We start from the raw sequence: 21,234 nt of genomic DNA on the forward strand, positions 1-21,234 counted from the left end.
AATTATGGGATATCATGAAAAGGCCAAATTTAAGAATTATTGGGATTGAGGAAGGCTTAGAGAAACAAACCAAAGGAATGAACAATTTATTCAATGAAATAATATCAGAAAATTTCCCAAATCTGAAGAATGAAATGGAAAACCAAGTACAAGAGGCTTATAGGACTCCAAATATACAAAATTACAACAGACCCACACCAAGGCACATTATTATGAAAATACCTAACATACAAAATAAAGTCAGAATTTTAAAGGCCGCGAGAGAAAACAATCAGATTACATTCAGGGAGTAACCAATAGGAATATCAGCAGATTTTTCAATCCAGACCCTAAAAGCTAAAAGGGCCTGGAACAACATTTACCAAGCCCTGAAAGAAAATGGATGCCAATCAAGAATCTTATACCCAGCAAAATTTACTTCCAGAATTGACAACGAAATAAGATACTTCCATGATAAAAAAAAAGCTAAAGGAATTTACAAAAAGAAAGCCAGCATTACAGAACATTCTCAGCAAAATATTCCATGAGGAAGAGATGAAAAACAATGATGCAAATCAGCAACGGGAGGAACTAGCCTAAAGGAATAGCCAAATAAAGGAGAAACCAAATCATGTCAAAAAACAAAAATGAGTCCAATCACTAGGAATACAAACCATATCACAATAATAACCCTGAATGTTAATGGTCTGAACTCACCAACCAAAAGACATAGACTGGCAGATAGGATTAAAAAGAAAAGTCCAACAACATGCTGCCTGCAAGAGACTCATCTCATAGAAAGAGATACCCATAGACTAAAGGGGAAAGGATGGGAAAAAACATACCATGCACACGGACACAGCAAAAAAGCTGGAGTATCCATCCTCATTTCAGATAATGTGGACATCAAGCCAAAACTAGTCAGAAGGGAAAAAGAAGGACATTACATACTGCTTAAGGGAAGCATAAATCAGCAAGACATAACAATCATAAATATCTATGCCCCGAACATTGGCTCATCCATGTACGTCAAACAAATCCTTCTCAATTCCAGAAATCAAATAGACCACAACACAATAATACTAGGCGATTTTAACACACCTCTCTCACCGCTGGACAGATTGTCTAAACAAAAATTGAATAAAGAAACCATAGATCTCAATAACACAATCAACAATTTAGACTTAACTGACTTATATAGAATATACCATCCAACAAAGAATGAATACACTTTCTTCTCAGCAGCACATGGATCCTTCTCTAAAATAGACCATGTTTTATGCCACAAAGCTACTGTTAGCAAATACAAGAAGATAGAGATACTACCTTGTACTCTATCAGATCATAAGGAATTGAAATTAGAAATAAATGACAGAATAAAAAACAGAAACTTCTCCAATACCTGGAGATTAAATAATACACTATTATATGATGAATGGATAACAGAAGACATCAGGAGGGAAATAAAAAAAAAATTTTAGAAGTAAATGAGAACAAAGACACATCATATCAAAATCTCTGGGACACTATGAAAGCAGTACTCAGAGGAAGATTTATTTCATGGGGTGCATTCAACAAAAAGAGTAGAAATCAACAAATAAACGACTTAACATTACAGCTCAAAACCCTAGAAAAAGAAGAGCAGACCAACACCAAAAGTAGTAGAAGACAGGAAATAGTTAAAATCAGAGCTGAAATCAACGAAATTGAAACAAAAGAAACAATCGGAAAAATTAACAAAATAAATAGTTGGTTCTTTGAAAAAATAAACAAAATTGATAAACCCTTAGCCACACTAACAAAGAGAAAGAGGGAGAAAACTCAAATTACTAAAATTTGGAATGAACAAGGAAATATCACATCAGACACGAGTGAAATACAAAACATAATTAGAAGTTATTTTGAAAATCTATACTCCAACAAAACAGAAAACCTTGAAGACATCAACAAGTTTCTAGAGACATATGAATTACCTAAACTGAATGAGGAAGACATACACAACTCAAATAAATCAATTTCAAGCAATGAAGTAGAAGAGGTCATCAAAAGCCTACCAACAAAGAAAAGTCTGGGACCAGATGGGTTCTCAGCCGAGTTCTACAAAACCTTTAAAGAAGAGCTCATTCCAATACTTCTCAAAGTATTCCATAAAATAGAAGAGGAAGGAACCCTCCCAAACTCATTCTATGAAGTCAATATCACACTGATACCTAAACCAGACAGAGACACATCAAGGAATGAAAATTTCAGACCAATATCCTTAATGAACATCGATGCAAAAATTCTCAACAAAATTTTAGCATATCACATACAAAAATATATTAAAAAGATAGTGCACCATGATCAAGTAGGTTTTATCCCAGGGATACAAGGTTGGTTCAACATCTGGAAATCAATAAATGTCATTCACCATATTAGCAGACTAAAAGTTAAGAATCACATGATTATTTCAATAGATGCAGAAAAAGCATTCGATAAAATACAGCATCCCTTCATGCTCAAAACACTAGAGAAAATTGGGGTAGTGGGAATATTCCTTAACATTATGAAGGCCATCTATGCTAAGCCCATGGCCAATATCATTCTAAATGGTGAAAAACTGAAAGCATTCCCCCTAAAAACTGAAACAAGGCAGGGATGCCCTCTTTCACCACTTCTATTCAACATTGTTCTTGAGACTCTAGCCAGAGCAATTAGACAAACCAAAGAAATTAAAGGGATACAAATTGGAAAAGAGGAACTCAAACTATCCCTGTTTGCAAATGACCTAATTCTAAATTTAGAGGAACCTGGAAATTCCACTAGAAAACTCTTAGAACTCATAAGTGAATTCAGTAAATAGCAGGTTACAAGATCAATGCTCATAAATCCAATGCATTTTTATACGTAAGTGATGAATCTTCAGAAAGAGAAATTAGGAAAACTACCCCATTCACAATAGCATCAAAAAAAAAAAATACTTGGGAATCAATCTCACAAAAGAGGTGAAAGACCTCTACAATGAGAACTACAGAACACTAAAGAAAGAAATTAAAGAAAACCTTAGAAGATGGAAAGATCTCCCATATTCTTGGATAGGAAGAATTAATATTGTCAAAATGGCCATACTACCACAGTGCTATACAGATTCAATGCAATTCCAATTAAAATCCCAATGATGTACCTTACAGAAATAGAGCAAGCAATTATGAAATTCATCTGGAAGAATAAGAAACCCAGAATAACTAAAACAATCCTCAGTAGAAAGAGCGAAGCAGGGGGTATCGCAATATCAGATCTTCAACTCTATTACAAAGCAATAGTAACAAAAACAGCATGGTATTGGTACCAAAATAGACAGGTAGATCAGTAGTACAGAATAGAGGACATGACACAAACCCAAATAAATACAATTTTCTCATACTAGACAAAGGGGCCAAAAATATGCAATGGAGAAAAGATAGCCTCTTCAACAAATGGTGCTGGGAAAACTGGAAATCCATATGCAACAGAATGAAACTAAATCCCTATCTCTCATCCTGCACAAAACTCAACTCAAAATGGATCAAGGACCTCGGAATCAGACCAGAGACCCTGCATCTTATAGAAGAAAAAGTAGGTCCAAACCTTCAACTTGTTGGCTTAGGATCAGACTTCCTTAACAGGACTCCCATAGCACAAGAAATAAAAGCAAGAATTAACAACTGGGATAGATTCAAACTAAAAAGCTTTCTCTCAGCAAAGGAAACTATCAGTAATGTGAAGAGAGAGCCTACAGAGTGGGAGAATATCTTTGCCACTCATACTTCAGATAGAGCGCTAATTTCCAGAATCTATGAAGAACTCAAAAAACTCTACACCAAGAATACAAATAATCCAATCAACAAATGGGCTAAGGAAATGAACAGACACTTCACAGAAGAAGATGTGCAAGCAATCAACAGATATATGAAAAAATGTTCAACATCTCTAGTAATAAGAGAAATGCAAATCAAAACTACCCTAAGATTTCATCTCACCCCAATTAGAATGGCGATTATCAAGAATCCAAGCAACAATAGGTGTTGGCGAGGATGTGGGGAAAAAGGTACACTCATACATTGCTGGTGGGGTTGCAAATTAGTGCAGCCACTCTGGAAAGCAGTATGGAGATTCCTCAGAAAGCTTGGAATGGAACCACCATTTGACCCAGCTATCCCATTCCTTGGCCTATACCCAAAGGACTTAAAATCAGCATACTACAGAGATACAGCCACATCAATGTTCATAGCTCCTCAATTCACCATAGCCAGAGTGTGGAACCAACCTAGATGCCCTTCAGTTGATGAATGGATAAAGAAACTGTGGCATATATATACAATGGAATATTACTCCGCCATGAAGAATGATAAAATTATGGCATTTGCAGGCAAATGGATGAAATTGGAGGCTATCATGCTAAGTGAGATAAGCCAATCTCAAAAAACTAAAGTACGAATGATCTCGCTGATGAGCGGATGAGGACATATAATGGGGGTTAGGAGGGGTTACTTAGGGTTAGGGTTAGGTTCAGGGTTAGGGATAAGGAGGGTGGTAAGAATGGAGGAAGAAATACTGTAGAGAGGGAAAAGAGGGGTGGGAGGGGTGGGTGGGAAGGGAAAAAATAACAATGAATCAAACAATATTGCCCTATGTAAATTTATGATTTTTAATTAAAATAAATAAATTTTAAAAATGCATAAATGTGTATAAAATATTTTTTATAAATGAAATAACATATTTTCTCCATAAAACCAATTACAATTGAACAAAACTATCTAAGGGCTATTGAGTTGTATAGAGGATTATTATTCAGAAGTATGGGAAGGCAATCTGAAATGGTGTTTTAGTCAGCTTTTTCACTGTTGTGACTAAAGTATCTGACCAGAACAATTTTAGGGAATGAAAAGTTTATTCAAGGCTCACAATTTCAGAAGTCTTAGTCATAGAAGGTCAGCTCAATTCCTCGGAGGGCTTGAGGTGAGGCAAAACATCATGGCAGAAGACTGTGGCAAAGGAAGTAGCTCACATGATGATCAGAGAGCAGAGAGAGAGGTCTCCATTTGCCAGATACAAATATATATCCCAAAGTCACACCCCATCTGTCTCCAATTACCACTTAATTAATCCCACTAGGATTAGGTGAAGGCTATAACTCAATCATTTCTCCTCCAAACCTTCTTGCCTTGTGTCACATGTGAGATTTTGGGGCACACCTCATATCTGAACCACAACAGTAAGAGAATACATTTAAGGACCTAGAGCTGATATCAAGCTATATAAGAATAAAAAGAAGCTAACATAATTTAATGGGATATATGGGGTGACACTGCAGAAATTATAACCAAAAGGAAACAGGTAGCTGGGGATATAGCTTAGTGGTAGTGAACTTGCCCAGAGTGCTCAAGGCCCTGGGTTTGATTGCCAGCACCGCAAGAAGAAAAACAAAAAGAAAAGATATAGAGGAATGAATTATAAAAGAGAGTAGAAGTCATGCTTTATTCCTCACTTGGACCAACTCAACATTTTTTAGTTTCATTAATTTTTAAAATTTACCATCTAAATCCAATTCTGATATTATTACATATGTACTAAATAAACATGGGTTAAATAAATGCATACATACATTCATATACACTAAGTGAAAAAAGAGACTCTTATAAGGAAAATTTCAGAAGTGGTTTACAGGTCAATGAAACTGAACAGGTGGTTCCAAGCCCCATTTGCTATTGAACAGTCCTGGCGATCACACCCTAGGGAAAACAGCACAACTGCCAAGTGAAGTAAGCATAATATCCCCTGCTCGTTCTTTGGAAAAGCTCCATGGACAGAAGTCTTTGATTTGGATGTTTATCAAATGCTAGTTAGCCTGGTTTCTTTCTGTTCTTTTAATTTAAAAACAATTTAAAAAACAAAAACTATGCTCAAATAGAGATTTCTGCCTTCAAGAAAAAAATTATATACTAAGTACTCACCAATCTTCTTCTGAACTTTTGGAACCCTTATTTTTCCTCAATAGGACTACTTGAAGGGTCAAAAATGAATTAAATAATTATCCGACACCACCTTCTTCATAAATTTCTCCCTCATTATTAATTGACTCTAATCACTAATTCACTAACATTTACTCAGTATTTAGTGCACCAGGCAGTGTTATGGGCTCTGGAGAAACCAAGGGATATAAATGTTTTGTCCTTCAGGAAGTCACAATACAGTGCAGCCCAGGGCAGGGGAAGCAGTTCAAAAATGTAGGATTTCGTCACGATGTGCACCAGTGGACAGAAAAGCATCTTCATGTTACCTGTGCCTTAAAGTGTGAGCAGCCAGACACTAGGCTGAGCAATGAAGAGGTTCTCCAGGTTGAAGAACCATAGTAGTCAGTTCTGGGAGAAGACACAGAAAACACTCAAAAGAGTTTAACTAAACATAATTCAACAAAGGGATTAGTTACAGCAGTGTGGGTAGGGTAAAAATGAGCAGTAAGGAATGAAGGAATGTTGGGGCCCCCAGGGACTGGCAACTTTGGAAAGCAGTTAAGACTTCCAGGTCTGAGGTAACACAAGACAGAGGGATGGAGAGAAGAAGGCCGAAAGGAAGAGCATGGTCTTATTAGTGTCCTGGAGATCGATCTCTCTCTCTCTCTCTCTCTCTCTCTCTCTCTCTCTCTCTCTCTCTCTCTCTCTCTTTCTCTCTCTCTCTCCCCCTCATCTCTCTATCTTTTTCTCTTTCAATAGATAGATTTCTCTTTCAATAGATAGATATTGATATCTCTCAGATAAAGATAGATAGATAGATAGATAGATAGATATAGCTATCTCCTCCAGGATAATAAGACCATGCCCTTCCTGTCTGCCTCTCTTCCTCTCTGCCCTCTTTTTCTATCTCTCTGTGTATAAATAGATGATAGACTGATGATATATAGATATAGAGAGAGGACTATATAGATATCTCTACATATATCCATATATCTATATATAGAGATTGAGATATAAATTTAGATGCATCTCAATTTGTTAATAAAGTGAGTAAAGGTGTCAACTTGTAGTTCAATAAAGAGCACATTTGACTTTTGACAAAATGAACTAATCAATAAATACACGATACAGAATATAGACAGTGTGATTATATGCATGGGCATGCATGAATATGCAACAATGCTTTCTTTCCTGGATAATCTTCAGAGGTTTTTAGATATCTTCCATTTTTCACTGTAGAAAAAACAATAAAAATCAAATGGAATTTAGTTTCTTACAAGGAGAAGGAAAATTAAAGAAAGGTAGAGAAAGGAAAATAAAGTGATATGGAAAGGAAAGCCCAAAGCAATATTTACAATCCATTCAGGGGAAAAAAGATAGAATTATAGGCTATTTCAGAACAACCACAGGGTACTCCCCCTGGGCCCACCTACTTTCCCTTAAGTGAAAGGTTAGGAAGATTATCCAGTCAAGGGCTTAACTGTATATACATTTACATAAAACCAAGAAGTTAAAGGACATAGTAGAAAACAAGTATATAGGGCTAGCTGTGCTTCACAGTTTAGAAAATGCACTCCAGAAGCTAGCCTTATATTAATAAGTCCAGCTATAAAAAACTTCATAAAGTTCTGGACAAGGAAATAGCTGCCAGCTATCAGGATGATCCATGGAAAGAGAATACTGGAAGCTGAGAAGGTGCCTTAGGACTCAAGGCCAAAATGTCCATATTTGCTTTCCTTGACTAAACACTAAAAGAAATGGAGATAATAGTAAATACATGAACTGAAAAGGAACTAAGAGAAGTGATAGAAATTGCTTAGACAGTTTCATGGAAGGGAATATTCAATTCAAAGGACTAAGCATTTACTGATGTTGACAGCAGTAGCCAGCTAAGGTTTGTTTTTTTGTTTGCTTTGTTGTTTCTAGACTCATGGAAAATGCCATTGACAAAGTCACTTAAAATCAGTTGAATGAAACACTTAAGCAAAAAAGAGTGAAATATTAATTTTGGCAGGAGAAGGGCTAGAAAGGCATTTCTCATTTCCTATTTTTGGTATCCCCTTAGTAAACTGATCAGTTTACACCTGACTGCCTACTGTAAAGATTGTGAGTGCAAGCTCTAAACACTGAGTTAAGATCTTGGTGAGTCAAAGCTTCTACAGCTAGATTTATTTTTTTCCACATTTTTATTGGTGCATTATAGTTGTATATAATGGTAGGATTTGTTGTTACATATTTGTATATGCACACAATATAATATAATTTGGCCAATATCATTCCCTAACACTTCCCACTCCCTCGCACTCCCACCTGCTAGTCCCTTTCCTCTATTCTACTGATCCATTGATTTTCATGTGACCACCCCACCACCTTTCTTCTCCTTTTTCCTCTCTAGCTTTCACATATGAGAAAAAACATCACCCTTGACCTTCTGAGTTTGGCTTATTTCAACATACAGGTCTCAAGTTCCATCCATTTTCCCGCAAATGACATAATTTCATTTTTCTTTATGGCTGAATAAATCTCCATTATGTATATACACCCCATTTTTTCTTTATCCATTCGTCCATTGATGGATACCTAGGCTGGTTCCATAGCTTGGCTCTTGTGAATTGTGCTGCTATAAACATGGGTATGTATGTATCACTGTAATGTGATGACTTTAATTCTCTAGGATAAGTACTGAGAGTGGTATAGCTGGGTCACATGGTGTTTCCATACCTAGTCTTTTGAGGAAACTCCATACAGATTTCCATAGTAGTTGTACTAATTTACAATCCCAACCAACAGTGTTCCTTTTTCTCTACATCCTCTCCAGCATTTATTATTGTTTGAATTCTTGATGATTGCCACTCTGACTGGTGTGAGATGAAATCTCAGTGTCATTTTGGTTTGTATTTCCCTAATTGCTAATGATGTGAACATTTTTTCATAAATTTCTTGGTCATTTTTATTTCTTCTTTTGAGAAGTATCTGTTTAGTTCATTTGCCAATTTATTTGCTTTTTTTTTGGTGTTGAGTTTTTTCAGTTTTTAATATATTCTAGATATTAGTCCTCTGTCAGAAGAGTAGCAAGGAACGATTTTTCTCCCATTCCTACAGCTAGAATTAAGTTTGTTTCTTCCTTTTCTCCTCAAATTTGCAGAGGCCATGCAATATACATTTGCAATAATGAGCTTTGTGAAAGTGTTAAAAATCACAAACAATAAAGTAAATAAAGGTTTTGTTTTCAGGAATGATTTTAATAAAATAGAAGCAAAAGTTATTTTTGGAGGAAGAGTTTTGCTTTCATTTTTTTGTTGCTGTTCCTGAAATGATGCTGTTTTATTTTGTTTTCTGATTATAGTACATGTAATGCAAGTGGAGAGGGTGCTAAAGCTCATGCTTTCACACATCTGATCTCTTCCAAAAGCAGCAAAGATTCATAAAATACAGAAAGAGAAAACCAGAAAGACACCTAGAGGTTAAAAGGAAGGGAGAAGAGGAGAGGGGACAGAGGGAAAAGAGAAGATCCATAAAAGCCTAAGTCTGAAGACATAGGCCTAGGTACTCCAGGTCCTGGAACAGGCAGGCAATGATGCTTGAAGTTTCAGCTCCTCCTGGAGAATGGGGACTAAAAATGCTCCCTTGAGACAGATGGCACAGCTTCATTCCTACAAAGCCAACTGCCTCTGGCTTGGTGTAATGTAACCATACAGCAGTAGACCTGAGCCTTCAAGTAAGCCCTGGTTCTTGACTAGGTGCCAGGGAGTTGTGCACACTGTCAGACAAGCAGGAAGGAGGACCAGAGAGATAGAAGGAAAACAAAGGCATGAACAAACTCTCCCATCAAAAGAAGCTGCAATCCCAGTTCAAAACACGTGATTAATATGGACAACTAAATCAGCAACCTGCATAACTGAACAAAGAGATATGGACAAACCTGTGTTGCTAGAGATTTGAACAGACCTGTATCAAAGAACAGTAGGCGACAAACAGAAAACTATTATGAGCATGGACAATTTGAACAAATATTGTTCTTGATTCCTGATTCATGGGGAAAGTCAGCCAGACAAGCCTTATGAAAGACTTTTCTCTCTGAGAAAAGGAAAGGTATGTAGAAAGATGTTTCTCTTGCCACCTAGGATACAGTTATGCGATGACTTTAAAAGTGAACAACATTGAGAACTTGCCCTATCAGATAGCAAACTGTAGTATAAAATTATAGAAATTTAGCAGTGTGATATTGGAGCAAAAATAGACAAATAGATCAGCAACAGAATAGTGAGTGTAGAACAGATCCAGGTATCCTGGATACCTGGTATAATATAGAAGTGGCATTACAAAGTAGGAGAAAACTATTTAAGGTGATTGGTTTACACACACACACGCAAAAAAAATCATATATATGTATATATGTGTGTGTGTGTGTGTGTGTGTGTGTATGCCTTTATAGCTGGAGGTAAAGATTTTTATGACAAAACCCTGAAAGCACAAATCAAAAAGGGAGAATGATAAATTTGACAAGTTAAAATTAACACAGAGAGCACACAGTAGAATGAATCAGACATAAATTTCCTATGTTCATATATGAATACGGGACCAGTATAACGTAACATCACATACAACCATAAGAATGGGAAGTTATACTCCATGTATGTATGACATGTTGAAATATATTCTGTCATACATAACTAAAAAGAACAAATAAAAAATGAAAAAAAAGAGTGCTACTAAGAAATCTAATATCAGAATGAACTTTCTCTCCTGATAGGTGACTTGATTTCTTTTCTCTACTTTCCTACAGATTTTTTTCAATATCTTTGCAGTTCATTAACACCAAATGAGTCTCAGTGTTAAGCAGTCAGTATCAAATTTTCCTGAAATGGCATGTTTTTTCAGTCTGTAAATCCAACTTTGCCTTTTCTTACAATAAAATGTCCTAGTGCTAGAATTTCCAGTGCTTTTTCCTGTTCCATTTGTCATGTTGTCTTCAGAGATACCAATTATCCTTATTTTGAACTTCTTTTATTCTGACTGCCTTCTTATCATTCTTTTATCTCTTTATACCTTATCACTTTCCATTTCATTTTCAATTTTTATTCTTCATGGTCCTGAGAGCATTTTAGAAATGTCTTGTCTTTTCTTTCTTTCTCTCTCTCTTTTATTCCTCTCCCCCACTTCCCCCTACCCATTTCTGTATGGTTACATATTTTCTGCTTCTTTTCAAGCTCTGTCATCTCACTTTTATGATCTTTTTTAATGCTAATTGCTTATTCCTTGAGCCCTTGTATCTTGTTTCAAACATTTCTTTTTTTCCTAAGAGATCATATTATCTTTAATTTCATTTCATGTAAAACTGTCTTCCTTTTTTTTTTTTTTTTTTTTTTTTTGGTGTGTGCTCTTTGCCTAGCTTTTGCTTCTGCATCCCTTTCCACTTTGTGCTTATGATATCTTTGCAGAAGCCCCATGGTGGTGGCTCTTTGTCACATAGTAATCTTTAAATGAATAATTGGTGGGAGCGGGGTCTGTGTGATTACCTAGGTAAGGGGTCTGTAAACTATTGTCTGCAAGCCAAATCTGGGCCACCACCTACTTTGTAAATAAATAAAATTTTACTTAAAATAAGGAGAACTTATTTAAATAAGTCCATGACTGCTTTCAGGCGACAGTGGCAGATTTGAGTAGCTGCAACAGAGACTGTATGACTTGGAAAACCTAAGATATTTACTATCTGGGCATTTACTGAAAAAATGTACCAGCTCCTGACCTAAGGAATGTACTTAGTTCCACTCACTGGTTAATACTGATGAAAGACTCCAGACTTGGTGTTAAGTAAAATATTAATATGTAGCTTTTTCTCAGGAAGAGATTTTAAGTGATTTCTCTCCAATGGAAAAGACAACCTCAGACATTATTACCTCATGTACACGTATGGCTACATGACCTATGTGATCCTGCAATACGTATAATCAGAAAAACGAGAGATAACACTCTAGGTATGATCTATCAAAATGTATAAATGCATTCTACTGTAATGTGCAATTAATTAGAACAAATAAAATTTTAAAACTTTTTAAAAACCCGTAAGATAACCTCAGAGGGTTCAGATTATGACCTAGTTTTGTCTCTAACTAGCTTTGTTTATAACCTTAAAACCCTACCCTAACATTGCCTAAAAGCACCCATAAATACTGGTTTCCCCATAAATTAAAGAGTTAAAAAAAAAATGTGCATTTATTTTATATACACAAGCATCATAATTTTATCTTTTACAAAATTATATTTTAACAGGTAAGAGGTAGGAACCCAGATTTCTGTATTTTTTTATATTGCCAGACATTTGTTTTCAAAACATTTGTAAAATAATCCATCATTCCGCCCATCTAATTTCAAACATCTCCTTTGTCATGTATGCAAATTCAGAAAGTAGAAAATGCAATTTATGTATCAAGAATACATTTCAAAGGCCTCAGATATAGCTGTACAAAAAAGTAATGTATTATTTTTCTATAACTTAACTAAATCTCTTCTTGATCCCCACTTCTGCTTGTCGACAGAACACAAAAGAGACTGCTCTAGTTAAACTCAGCCACTTCAGATTTTCTCAGTCTTTCAGATTTAAACTCACTGAATACTGAAACTCTCCACGGTGACTTGCAATTTCCTGGGGGCTGCACTTTGCAGAGATTCTCTGGCCCAGATTGGCCCATGCTAAAAGGCAAGGCAGCCCCCATGGACTTCAGCACAGTCATCCCTGACACTGGAATGCTTCCAGGGCTTGGTCACAAGACCGTGTCTCCTTAATCCTGACAACAGACTTCTTCAAGTCCCAGTCCTCTCTCTATTATCTTCTGTCAGGAAATGGGGAAAACCATATTTGCCTCTCATGCTCCTCTGGGGCTTTAGGAAAACTGGTGGGCACTCACTGCCAACACTGCTACCTCTCATCTTCTTCCCTGTAGTGGTTATCTGGGGGAACTTTCAACCTCCCCAACTTGGACTACCATTCCCACCACTGTATGGCACTTGAGTCTGGGCGAGATGTCAGGAAGACTGGCTACAACTGGTGCATTCTCTTCCCTTATTCTGAGCAATCCAAGATTGGGCTATTGTAGGGCTTCATCTGTTCTCTTTCCAATCTATTGCTTTGCTCATAGTTTTAGGCTCTGATTTCTTCAAGTCTTTAGAAGTCCTGGCTCTTATCAATGAAAAATTTTGGTTTGTGAGAATAATTTACACTGCTATAAATTTCAAAAGCCCAGAATTAAGTGTTTGTTTCTGTATTCTGTGTCATTCCTCCCCTGAAGCAGCATTCCAGGCTAACTGGAGACTTAGAAAGGGAGTCAGGAGGGGGGCTTGATAGGAATCCTCTTTCTGCAACTTTTGCTTTATGTTATGTTGTAACTACTGGTTGCAAACAAATCTAAAATTGAAACTAGCACTCTGCATAGGAAAAAGCTCTTTGCTGTTATAAATACCAGTAGCATCAAAGGTGATAAAGAATGCTAGGAAGCATTCTGCTAGTGATAGGCTTGCTGATAATAAGCAAGAAAGGTCATAGGTAATAAAGGAAAGGTATAATTGAATGCTGGCTTTGTTGGTGATGCTGAGATCTTACTTTCATTCCATCTATTGTTTCATTCCATCTATTTCATTTCATCTATTGTTGAAATAGTTGTAGTAACAATGACTTTGTCAAATTTGAAACTCTTATAATACACCTTCTTTCCCTTCAGAAATAATTTTCTAAACCATACAAGAGAACAGTCTTTATTACCTTCTCACATGTATGGGGTTTTTTGGAATCCATTCTGTTCAGCTGTTTCCTTACAAGGATACTAGTCTCCCATTTTGTAATGCTTTTTAACAGCTTCATAGGCACAATCTCACCCATTGCTCATCTTTTTTTTGCCTTTTAACAAACTTTATGGCTTTTCATACATACTTTTCCATATAAACTTTCAGAAATTAGAAATCATATCGTCAAGTTCCAGTTTTATTTTCTTAGATAAAAACCTATCTAGATCTGCTTATTTGTCAATAAAATCCAATTAAATTGTGTTTATGGATGTTGCTTGGGTCTCCTTTCTGATAGTCATTCATATCTCTCATTAAATCTGAAAGACAAAGGATTTTACTATCAATCTGTCCATTTAGCATTCTCAGCTGAGGAAGGAGGACATCCCAGCCAAAGAACATTGCACAATTTTCTGTCTGTTGATTCTACCATGCTAATGCCAGATTTTAGTATCTGTTCTGTCTGACTTTGCTTTGTTGAGAACTGTTCAAAGGTAAGCACACGCTGATGGGTTTCTACATGCGATGCCACGTAAATATACTCCCCAGCCCAACCTCTCCACCATCTTCCCTGACAATAGCCTTGACAAAGAAGTCTTCACAGCTTTAAAACAATGCCCCCAGACCTGTCCCTCAGGACTGGAGGAATTCATCTTCACTTTAAGAGGAAGGGATGAGAAGAGAGAAGACATGATGAGTGGTCCAGCATTTTCTCCTCCAGCCCCACTAATACAATTTTATAGTATCTAGCAGTGATAACAACAACAAAAGCTCCTTTAACTTTCAGTAATATGCCCACAACTTTACTGGTTGTACCATCTACTTTACCTAGATGATGTTTTTTGATAACCCCCTACTATTTTATACCATGACTATATTAGTCCCTATTGTTCTGTCCAGCCCTACCTCCTCCACCTTTGATATCAGTTTACATAATCTGCACTTTTTCATTGGAGTTACCAAAGAACTAGGCCTCAAGAGCTAGATTAGCAAGAATGACAACCTTGGTTGATTAAATTACTTTTATGTCTGTTTACAACTAAACTAGTAAACAACAAGTTTACTCTTATCCAGATTCTAGCCTAGCCACTTGCTCTTTCAGAGACCTGGGAATGAATGCCTCAGGGAGATCCTAGCAACAGAAGCCTCAAAACCTGTTCTTTGCTACGTTTGTCTAGTGGGGTCTTCTTGGAAGCTTGCCAGGCACCGGTGAGCACCCTGGGCCCTTCCCATTCTTTTCAGAGGCATTAGATCAACTGGTGGGAGTGTTCTGAGAAGTTACGCTGCTCTCAGAGCCTTATTTCCTCATCTATAAAATTGGGATAAAACTAATACCTTCCTCATAAAGTGAGGAGTAAAGAAATAAAGGAACTCAAATGCTTCTCAGAGGGTCTGGAGCACTCCATACTTATGGCTATTGGGGTGTGTGTGTGTGTGTGTGTGTGTGTGTGTGTGTGTCTGTCTGTCTGTCCTCCCAAAGGCCAGCTGAGTTTTACCCAGTTGCAGGATACTTACAAGGCTATTGTTTGTGTAAACCATGCCCACCCAGAAATAACTCCCAAGCTTTGCTAAAGTCTGAGGAAATACTCCTAAACATTTTAAACACATATAGATATTTTTTAAAATCTCAATGCTGCAAGTTTTACAATACTTATTAAATCTCTAAAATTTATCCTCAGGTTCTTATTCTTTGAGGGAAACAGACCTAAAGGCAAAGATAATAATTTTTTACAAGTACAGGAAAATATTATTCTCTAAGGTATTAAAACAGTTCTTAATTGCTATGTAATTCCTGGTCTTTGAGGAGACTTCTCAGCAAAGACATAAATTGCTGCCAAGGGTTTAGACATTTAACTTTCAAGAACTTAGATTGATGATGATCATTATTTTCAATATTGTTGTGTAATTTTTCCAGCAGGTTTCTCCCAAAGAGCCAAAGGGCTGAACAGAATCTTAAAGCTGGTCACAAATCACCAAGGTGCAGAAAGCGAGAGGCCCTGTGCTCCACGATACTTCCCTTGGAGAACAGGGAGCCCTGATGAGGTGGGAAGGCACCTCCTCCACCTGTTCACACTGCTCTGTGCCAGTGCACAAAGGTCCAGAGAAGCAGGAAAGACCTAGAAACTCCAGCAAGACCAGTCTGCTGCAGAGAACACTGCTCACTTCGAGGCTCACGTTCAATTTGGCTCCAAGAGCTGAGGGTGCAGCTTCTCCTGTCATTTGCTTGCTTGCCCTGAGGGGCATTGTCAGCTACAATTCATTCCCAGGAGGGCAGAGGACCTTCTACTTAATGCGCAAATAAAGTGGGAGGCTGGCATTTCAGCTTCTCTTTTAACTGAACTGTTGAGATTGGGCAACACCATTTAGCCCTTTAGCTCCCTCATTTGTAAATGCACAGGGGCAGATGGATCTCAAAGGTCCCGGCCAACTGAGAGTCTATGTTTTTATGGTGAGGACAAAACAAGAATGAATATGTACCTGAAGGAAACACATTTCCATTTATAAAATGTCACCTCATGGTTAGAAGACTCATGAAGAGAGTTGCTCCAGTCACGGTTGCATAGGTTTAACTACAGATAAACTCAACATCATCCCATTTACAGTCCTTGACTTATATGAAAAAGAAAAGATAACTTACTGGTGATTCAATGTCCTCTAGGAGTAAAACAGAACAGCGTTCACATTTCAACAGAGTTTGGGCCCGGTGCATTATTTTCTTGACTATTTTCTCCAGATCAGTCTGTTCTTCAAAGAGGTCATTCACCACCTCTAGCAAAGCCTGGAAAGGAGGAGATGGATATATTTAGGTGGATATAGAAGAGAAAAAAGTTGGTATTTTTCCCCTCAAAACTCCATATAGTTTTTTGCTCTAATAACAAATATTTTTGTGTGGCTGATTTTTGAAGCATTTATGATTGTTTACCATAGTTCCATCACTTCATTTTATAACACTCTCTGAAACTGCACAATACAACTGGAAAATGGAATCCATCCTTATAATGGGGACCATGTTGTCATTAGTTATAGGAATTTTTTCCCTCCACAACTGTAGTTTTTCTGCAATGTTGACTAGTTACAAATTAAACATTTTATAAATAACAAGTACTTAAATTCTTTGAAAAGAACATTTATTTCAGAAAACTGCAAAACAACCCCTCTTCACTATCAGGAAAATTCATGGTTAAAGTTTAGACTTATTTTTACTAATACACATTACTCAGAGAATTCTGAAATAATTATAGATGTGAATGCTCATTATGAATCAGAGCCTTCAGAAATATAACTAAAACCCCAACTAACTCCTCTACACAAAAAGAGGAAATGCTACCTGACCACCACTGTGCAAGAGAACATTTAGATACATCTATATATCTCATAAAGAAAAGATCTTTAAAATTTTGTTGAAATAGCAGAATGGAAAGCATGCTAATTAAAGAAAAAGTTTAAAATTCTAAGTTTAACTCATTTAAAAATCTATCTGTAATAACCCGCCACTTTTCCAGCTAAGTAAGCTTGCAATTTACGCTTTGAAATAATATTTGTTTGGAATTTTTAAAGACATGGGCATTTTCAGAATAGTGGGCTATGTACAGGTTGTAGATATGCTTCTATCTGAGCGATCAGAGAATTACACAGAAAGGGAATTGCACCAGAGGAAGCTTTACTCCACAGAATTTAGTAAGATGTGCCACCTTGGATCTGACCTCTCACAAAAGAATTTCATGAACCTTCAAGTTCACATCTATTCAGCATGGTGTTGATCATCATCCCAGGGGCATGACTAATTTTCAACTCTAGTAATGAATTTGATTTGTCCTGAAACCCTTTGAAACATGTGAAAATTTCTTCTCTGAATCTATTCAGGTAGAAAAGCATTTGAATGGGTTAAGGGACCCATGAAATGAATGGAGTTACTGAGCAACTGAAAGAGGATCAAAGTTCCCAGGTAGCGTTCCCTCAAAGAAAGATTGGCTAAGGGATATATTGTTCTGTGATCCCACAGCAAAAAGAAACACCAGGAGGTAAAAACAGTTTTAAGTGAAGCTTGACTCTTTGGCATTTGGACAACAAATTGCTGGAAGAGGTCAATGCACAAAAGCTTCATACTCAAATACAACATTAACAACGAGGCAATTATCTGACTAATTACAAGCAAAATTCCCTGTTAGTAAGGGGGGAAACTTTATTGCCTTAATCATCCAGACTGTTTCCTCAGATGGATCATATTAACTGAACAATTATTTAACTTTTCAATTTGTTGTGACTGCATGGAGAGAGCCTCTGGGACCTGTATACAAGGACATTTATCTCAGAGGAAAAACAAGGGTGTCTTGAGTCTTGCACTGACAAATCACATTGTAGTAATTTTATTGTTTCTAATTAAAAATTGCTGCTTTATTATCAAGTGATGAAAGTTTTACGAATACCAACACAGACTAGCTCCAGAATAGGAGACAAAGAAAATCTAGAAAGTTATGCAGCCCATCTGGCACTAGAAGCATTTCACACTCTTGAGTACTCTGCTTGTGTCCCTTGCCTTCTAGGAAAGAAGTGTCTGCCTTACCCTCCTCCATCTTCTTTCACTTCTGTGCTCATCCTTGGATCTCCTCCCTTCTCTCCACACATTCCTTCTCGGATAAACCCAACTCATCTATCCCTTTATCTCACAGTATTTTTCTTTATAGTGCTTTATTGCCACCTGATACTGTATTATTTTATTTTTGGCTATTATTCCTGCTAGCATAGTAAGGTCTATAAGAACTTGGCTGGATAGTATCTGAAAGAATACCATACAATATTTGTTAAATGACCAAATGAATTGTGTAATGCATAAGGATGAAAAGACTAATAATACATGAAACGGCCCTTAAGGAGTTCAAAATGCATTCGGTGAGGAGGGCTATCGATAAATATTAAAATACAATCTGATGGGTACCCACAAGAGAACAATGGTGGCATATGCAAGGAGAAACAGTAAGTGAAGAAGGGAAGATTAACTTGCAGGCTGAGCTGGCTCCTAAAGGATATGGAGAGCAAAAGGTAGATATGAGACTCTGAAGGTAGAAGGGAAATATCGTGAAAGGTATTGCAAGGTGAAACAGCTTGTTTTCTGGAAGTCATTGACTATATTGCTGTAGCACCAGATGAAAGGTGTAAGACTTGAATCTAAAGATGAATAGAAGATTCAGATCAGAAAGAAGGTTTGCTGTGCCATGCCAAGGTTGATGGCTGTGTGGTCCTCTGGGTTCAACTGCTTGCTGTGAAATATCCCTACATATTAATACTTAACAAATGCACTCTTTAATCGACTTGATTATAAAATTAAAAGAGGGTTTCAAGTTCTTTTGAACATCTTCCTGTCAAACATATTTCTATGTTGATTTAAATGTGGAGTGATTCTAGTATAATTTAACCCCTACTTGACAATTGAGCATTACGTGAGCAACAATCTCAGGGGAGATTTTTTGTTTGTTTGTTTTTTTACTATTTTTTTGATAACTTCTGAAGGTATGTGGGTGTCAGTCATATAAGAGTGTTTCTTCATAATTCTATAAAATATTGTTCAGAATTGTCCCAAGTATTCTGAGATGCTCTTCCAGAAAACCTTTCAATTCAAAAACTAAATCTAGAAGGTGGAGTGAAATCATGTTTGTAATACACTTCGCTTCTTAAAGAAACTAAATTTAAAAAAAATAAAGAACCACCAAATTGTTTTATTATTTCAAAGCCAAAAGTAACAAGAACACATCAGCTGCCTTTGAGTACAGATGTGAAATGAAAGTCCTTTTCAAAAGAAGCCATCACTCTTTCTCCCAACTAACAATGGTGTCCACTTCCTTTTGGGCGTATTGCCTAAAGGGTGCCTTCAGCCATAGTCCTGCAGGATAATACAAATGAAAAAAATTCCTGAACTAATATCATCTGCAGTTATTAAAAGACATATGACTTAGAAACTGGAAAGACAGAAAGCTTTGAGGATTGTCAGCATGTTCTTGCTACTCACCCGGCTCCTTTCGTATTCTTTCCTTGAGGCAGCAAAAAGCTGAGCATTAGATATGGCAATTCCACAAAAGGGAAGATACATCTGCATGACCTGGGGCAAAGAGAGCATTAAGAACATTAAAACATCCATCGCTGAACTAAACTCCACATTCCCTGCACATGCCTGATTGGAACACTTCCTTTGCCACTGCAGGGATTGAATGATACTAGTATTTTAACTTCAGAAGGGACATTTTTCAGAGTTCACTATAAAATAGTTAATAGTTGGAGAATTCACATCTTTGAAGACATAAAGTGAACCAACAGATCATGAGAACTACAACAGAGAAAGTGTTTGTAAAACACCTCATATTTCTACTTTGATAAAAGAAAAATGAGTGAGTGAATGGAATTGGGGTATAGCTGGATTTTAAGGCCTATTGGCCTGGCACTTTTTCCTCACACTTGGAGGTGGGCAGGATAAAAGTCAGTTCTTTTGAACATCTCTGTAGTAGGGATCTCGCCTGACCTGTTAACAGGCTACTAGATTCAAGCACGCCTGTTGGGATGGGCCCAGCAGGAACTTGAGTCAGAGGGCCTAGTGGCCTTCTGCAAAAGAGCTCTATTATGCCCACTGCTAGGTGCTTCCAGCTGGACACAAATGCACACTGGTGGAATAGTTCTGCAGAGGCTGGGCTGAGGGAAGGCTCAGGAGCCCATGGGAGGGAAACCCTCCTGTGGGAAGAAACACGCAGCTGGGTGGGGTCAGACCTGAATGGAGGTCTCATCATAGACCTTCTAGATCTAGGCATTTTCAGTACCACATGGACCTTCCACTCAAATTCAGGTCTAGAATATCTGATTCCAGACAAATAGAGGGCGCTTAATAAAATCTGAAGGGATTATTTCCCTAAATTCTTCACAAGTGAAAGAAACAAGTGGCATTTCTTTTTTTTTAATTTATCTTTTAATTTTTTACAGACTGCATTTTGATTCATTGTACACAAATGGGGTACATCATTTCATTTCTATGGTTATACACGATGTAGATTCATACCATTCGTGTAATCATACATGTACACAGGGTAATGATGTCTGTCTCATTCTTTGGGACTTTTCTAATGTAGAAGGAAAGCAGCATGCTTTCTATCACAGTCTGTCTCTCTCTCTCTCAAACACTTGCTCACACACCATGGTGCCCTATGAAGAGGAACAAAGCAATAGCAACACAGAACAATTACAAAACTTCCAAGCAGAGTTTAGCAGGTTACCTGAACAGAACCTGGTGGGAGACATGACTGGGACATCTGGAGCAAAATTACCTTGAGTGGAAAGTAATTTTCCAGAAGATTCAAGGTATATAAAAGATGAAAAGCAATACATATTCCTGGCATTTCTTTCCTATTAAAATCTTGCTTTGGCTAACCACATGCTCACCTCTGACTGAGGAACCATGACAGAGTTTCAGAGCTCCATGGAAGGTAAGATATGACCTCACTCTTTAAGAAGAGAGAAGAACAAT

The 21,234-nt window shown here is 37.1% G+C and overlaps 1 protein-coding gene across 3 annotated transcripts in view; it reads right to left on the reverse strand.

Moving 5' to 3' along the window:
- The window catches only part of PDE11A (phosphodiesterase 11A), a 369,784-nt gene that overhangs the window by 227,081 nt on the left and 121,469 nt on the right, over positions 1 to 21,234 (reverse strand). For all 3 annotated transcript variants that reach the window (XM_079132189.1, XM_079132190.1, XM_079132191.1), the window contains exons 3-4: positions 19,735 to 19,824; positions 16,369 to 16,509 (exon numbers count right to left, since the gene is read on the reverse strand). In XM_079132189.1, the coding sequence (XP_078988315.1) occupies positions 16,369 to 16,509; positions 19,735 to 19,824 (231 nt within the window). The remainder of the gene's footprint in view (positions 1 to 16,368; positions 16,510 to 19,734; positions 19,825 to 21,234) is intronic.

The sequence above is a fragment of the Sciurus vulgaris genome (genome assembly GCF_902686455.1).
Source record: "Sciurus vulgaris genome assembly, chromosome: 3".
NCBI lineage: Eukaryota > Metazoa > Chordata > Mammalia > Rodentia > Sciuridae > Sciurus > Sciurus vulgaris.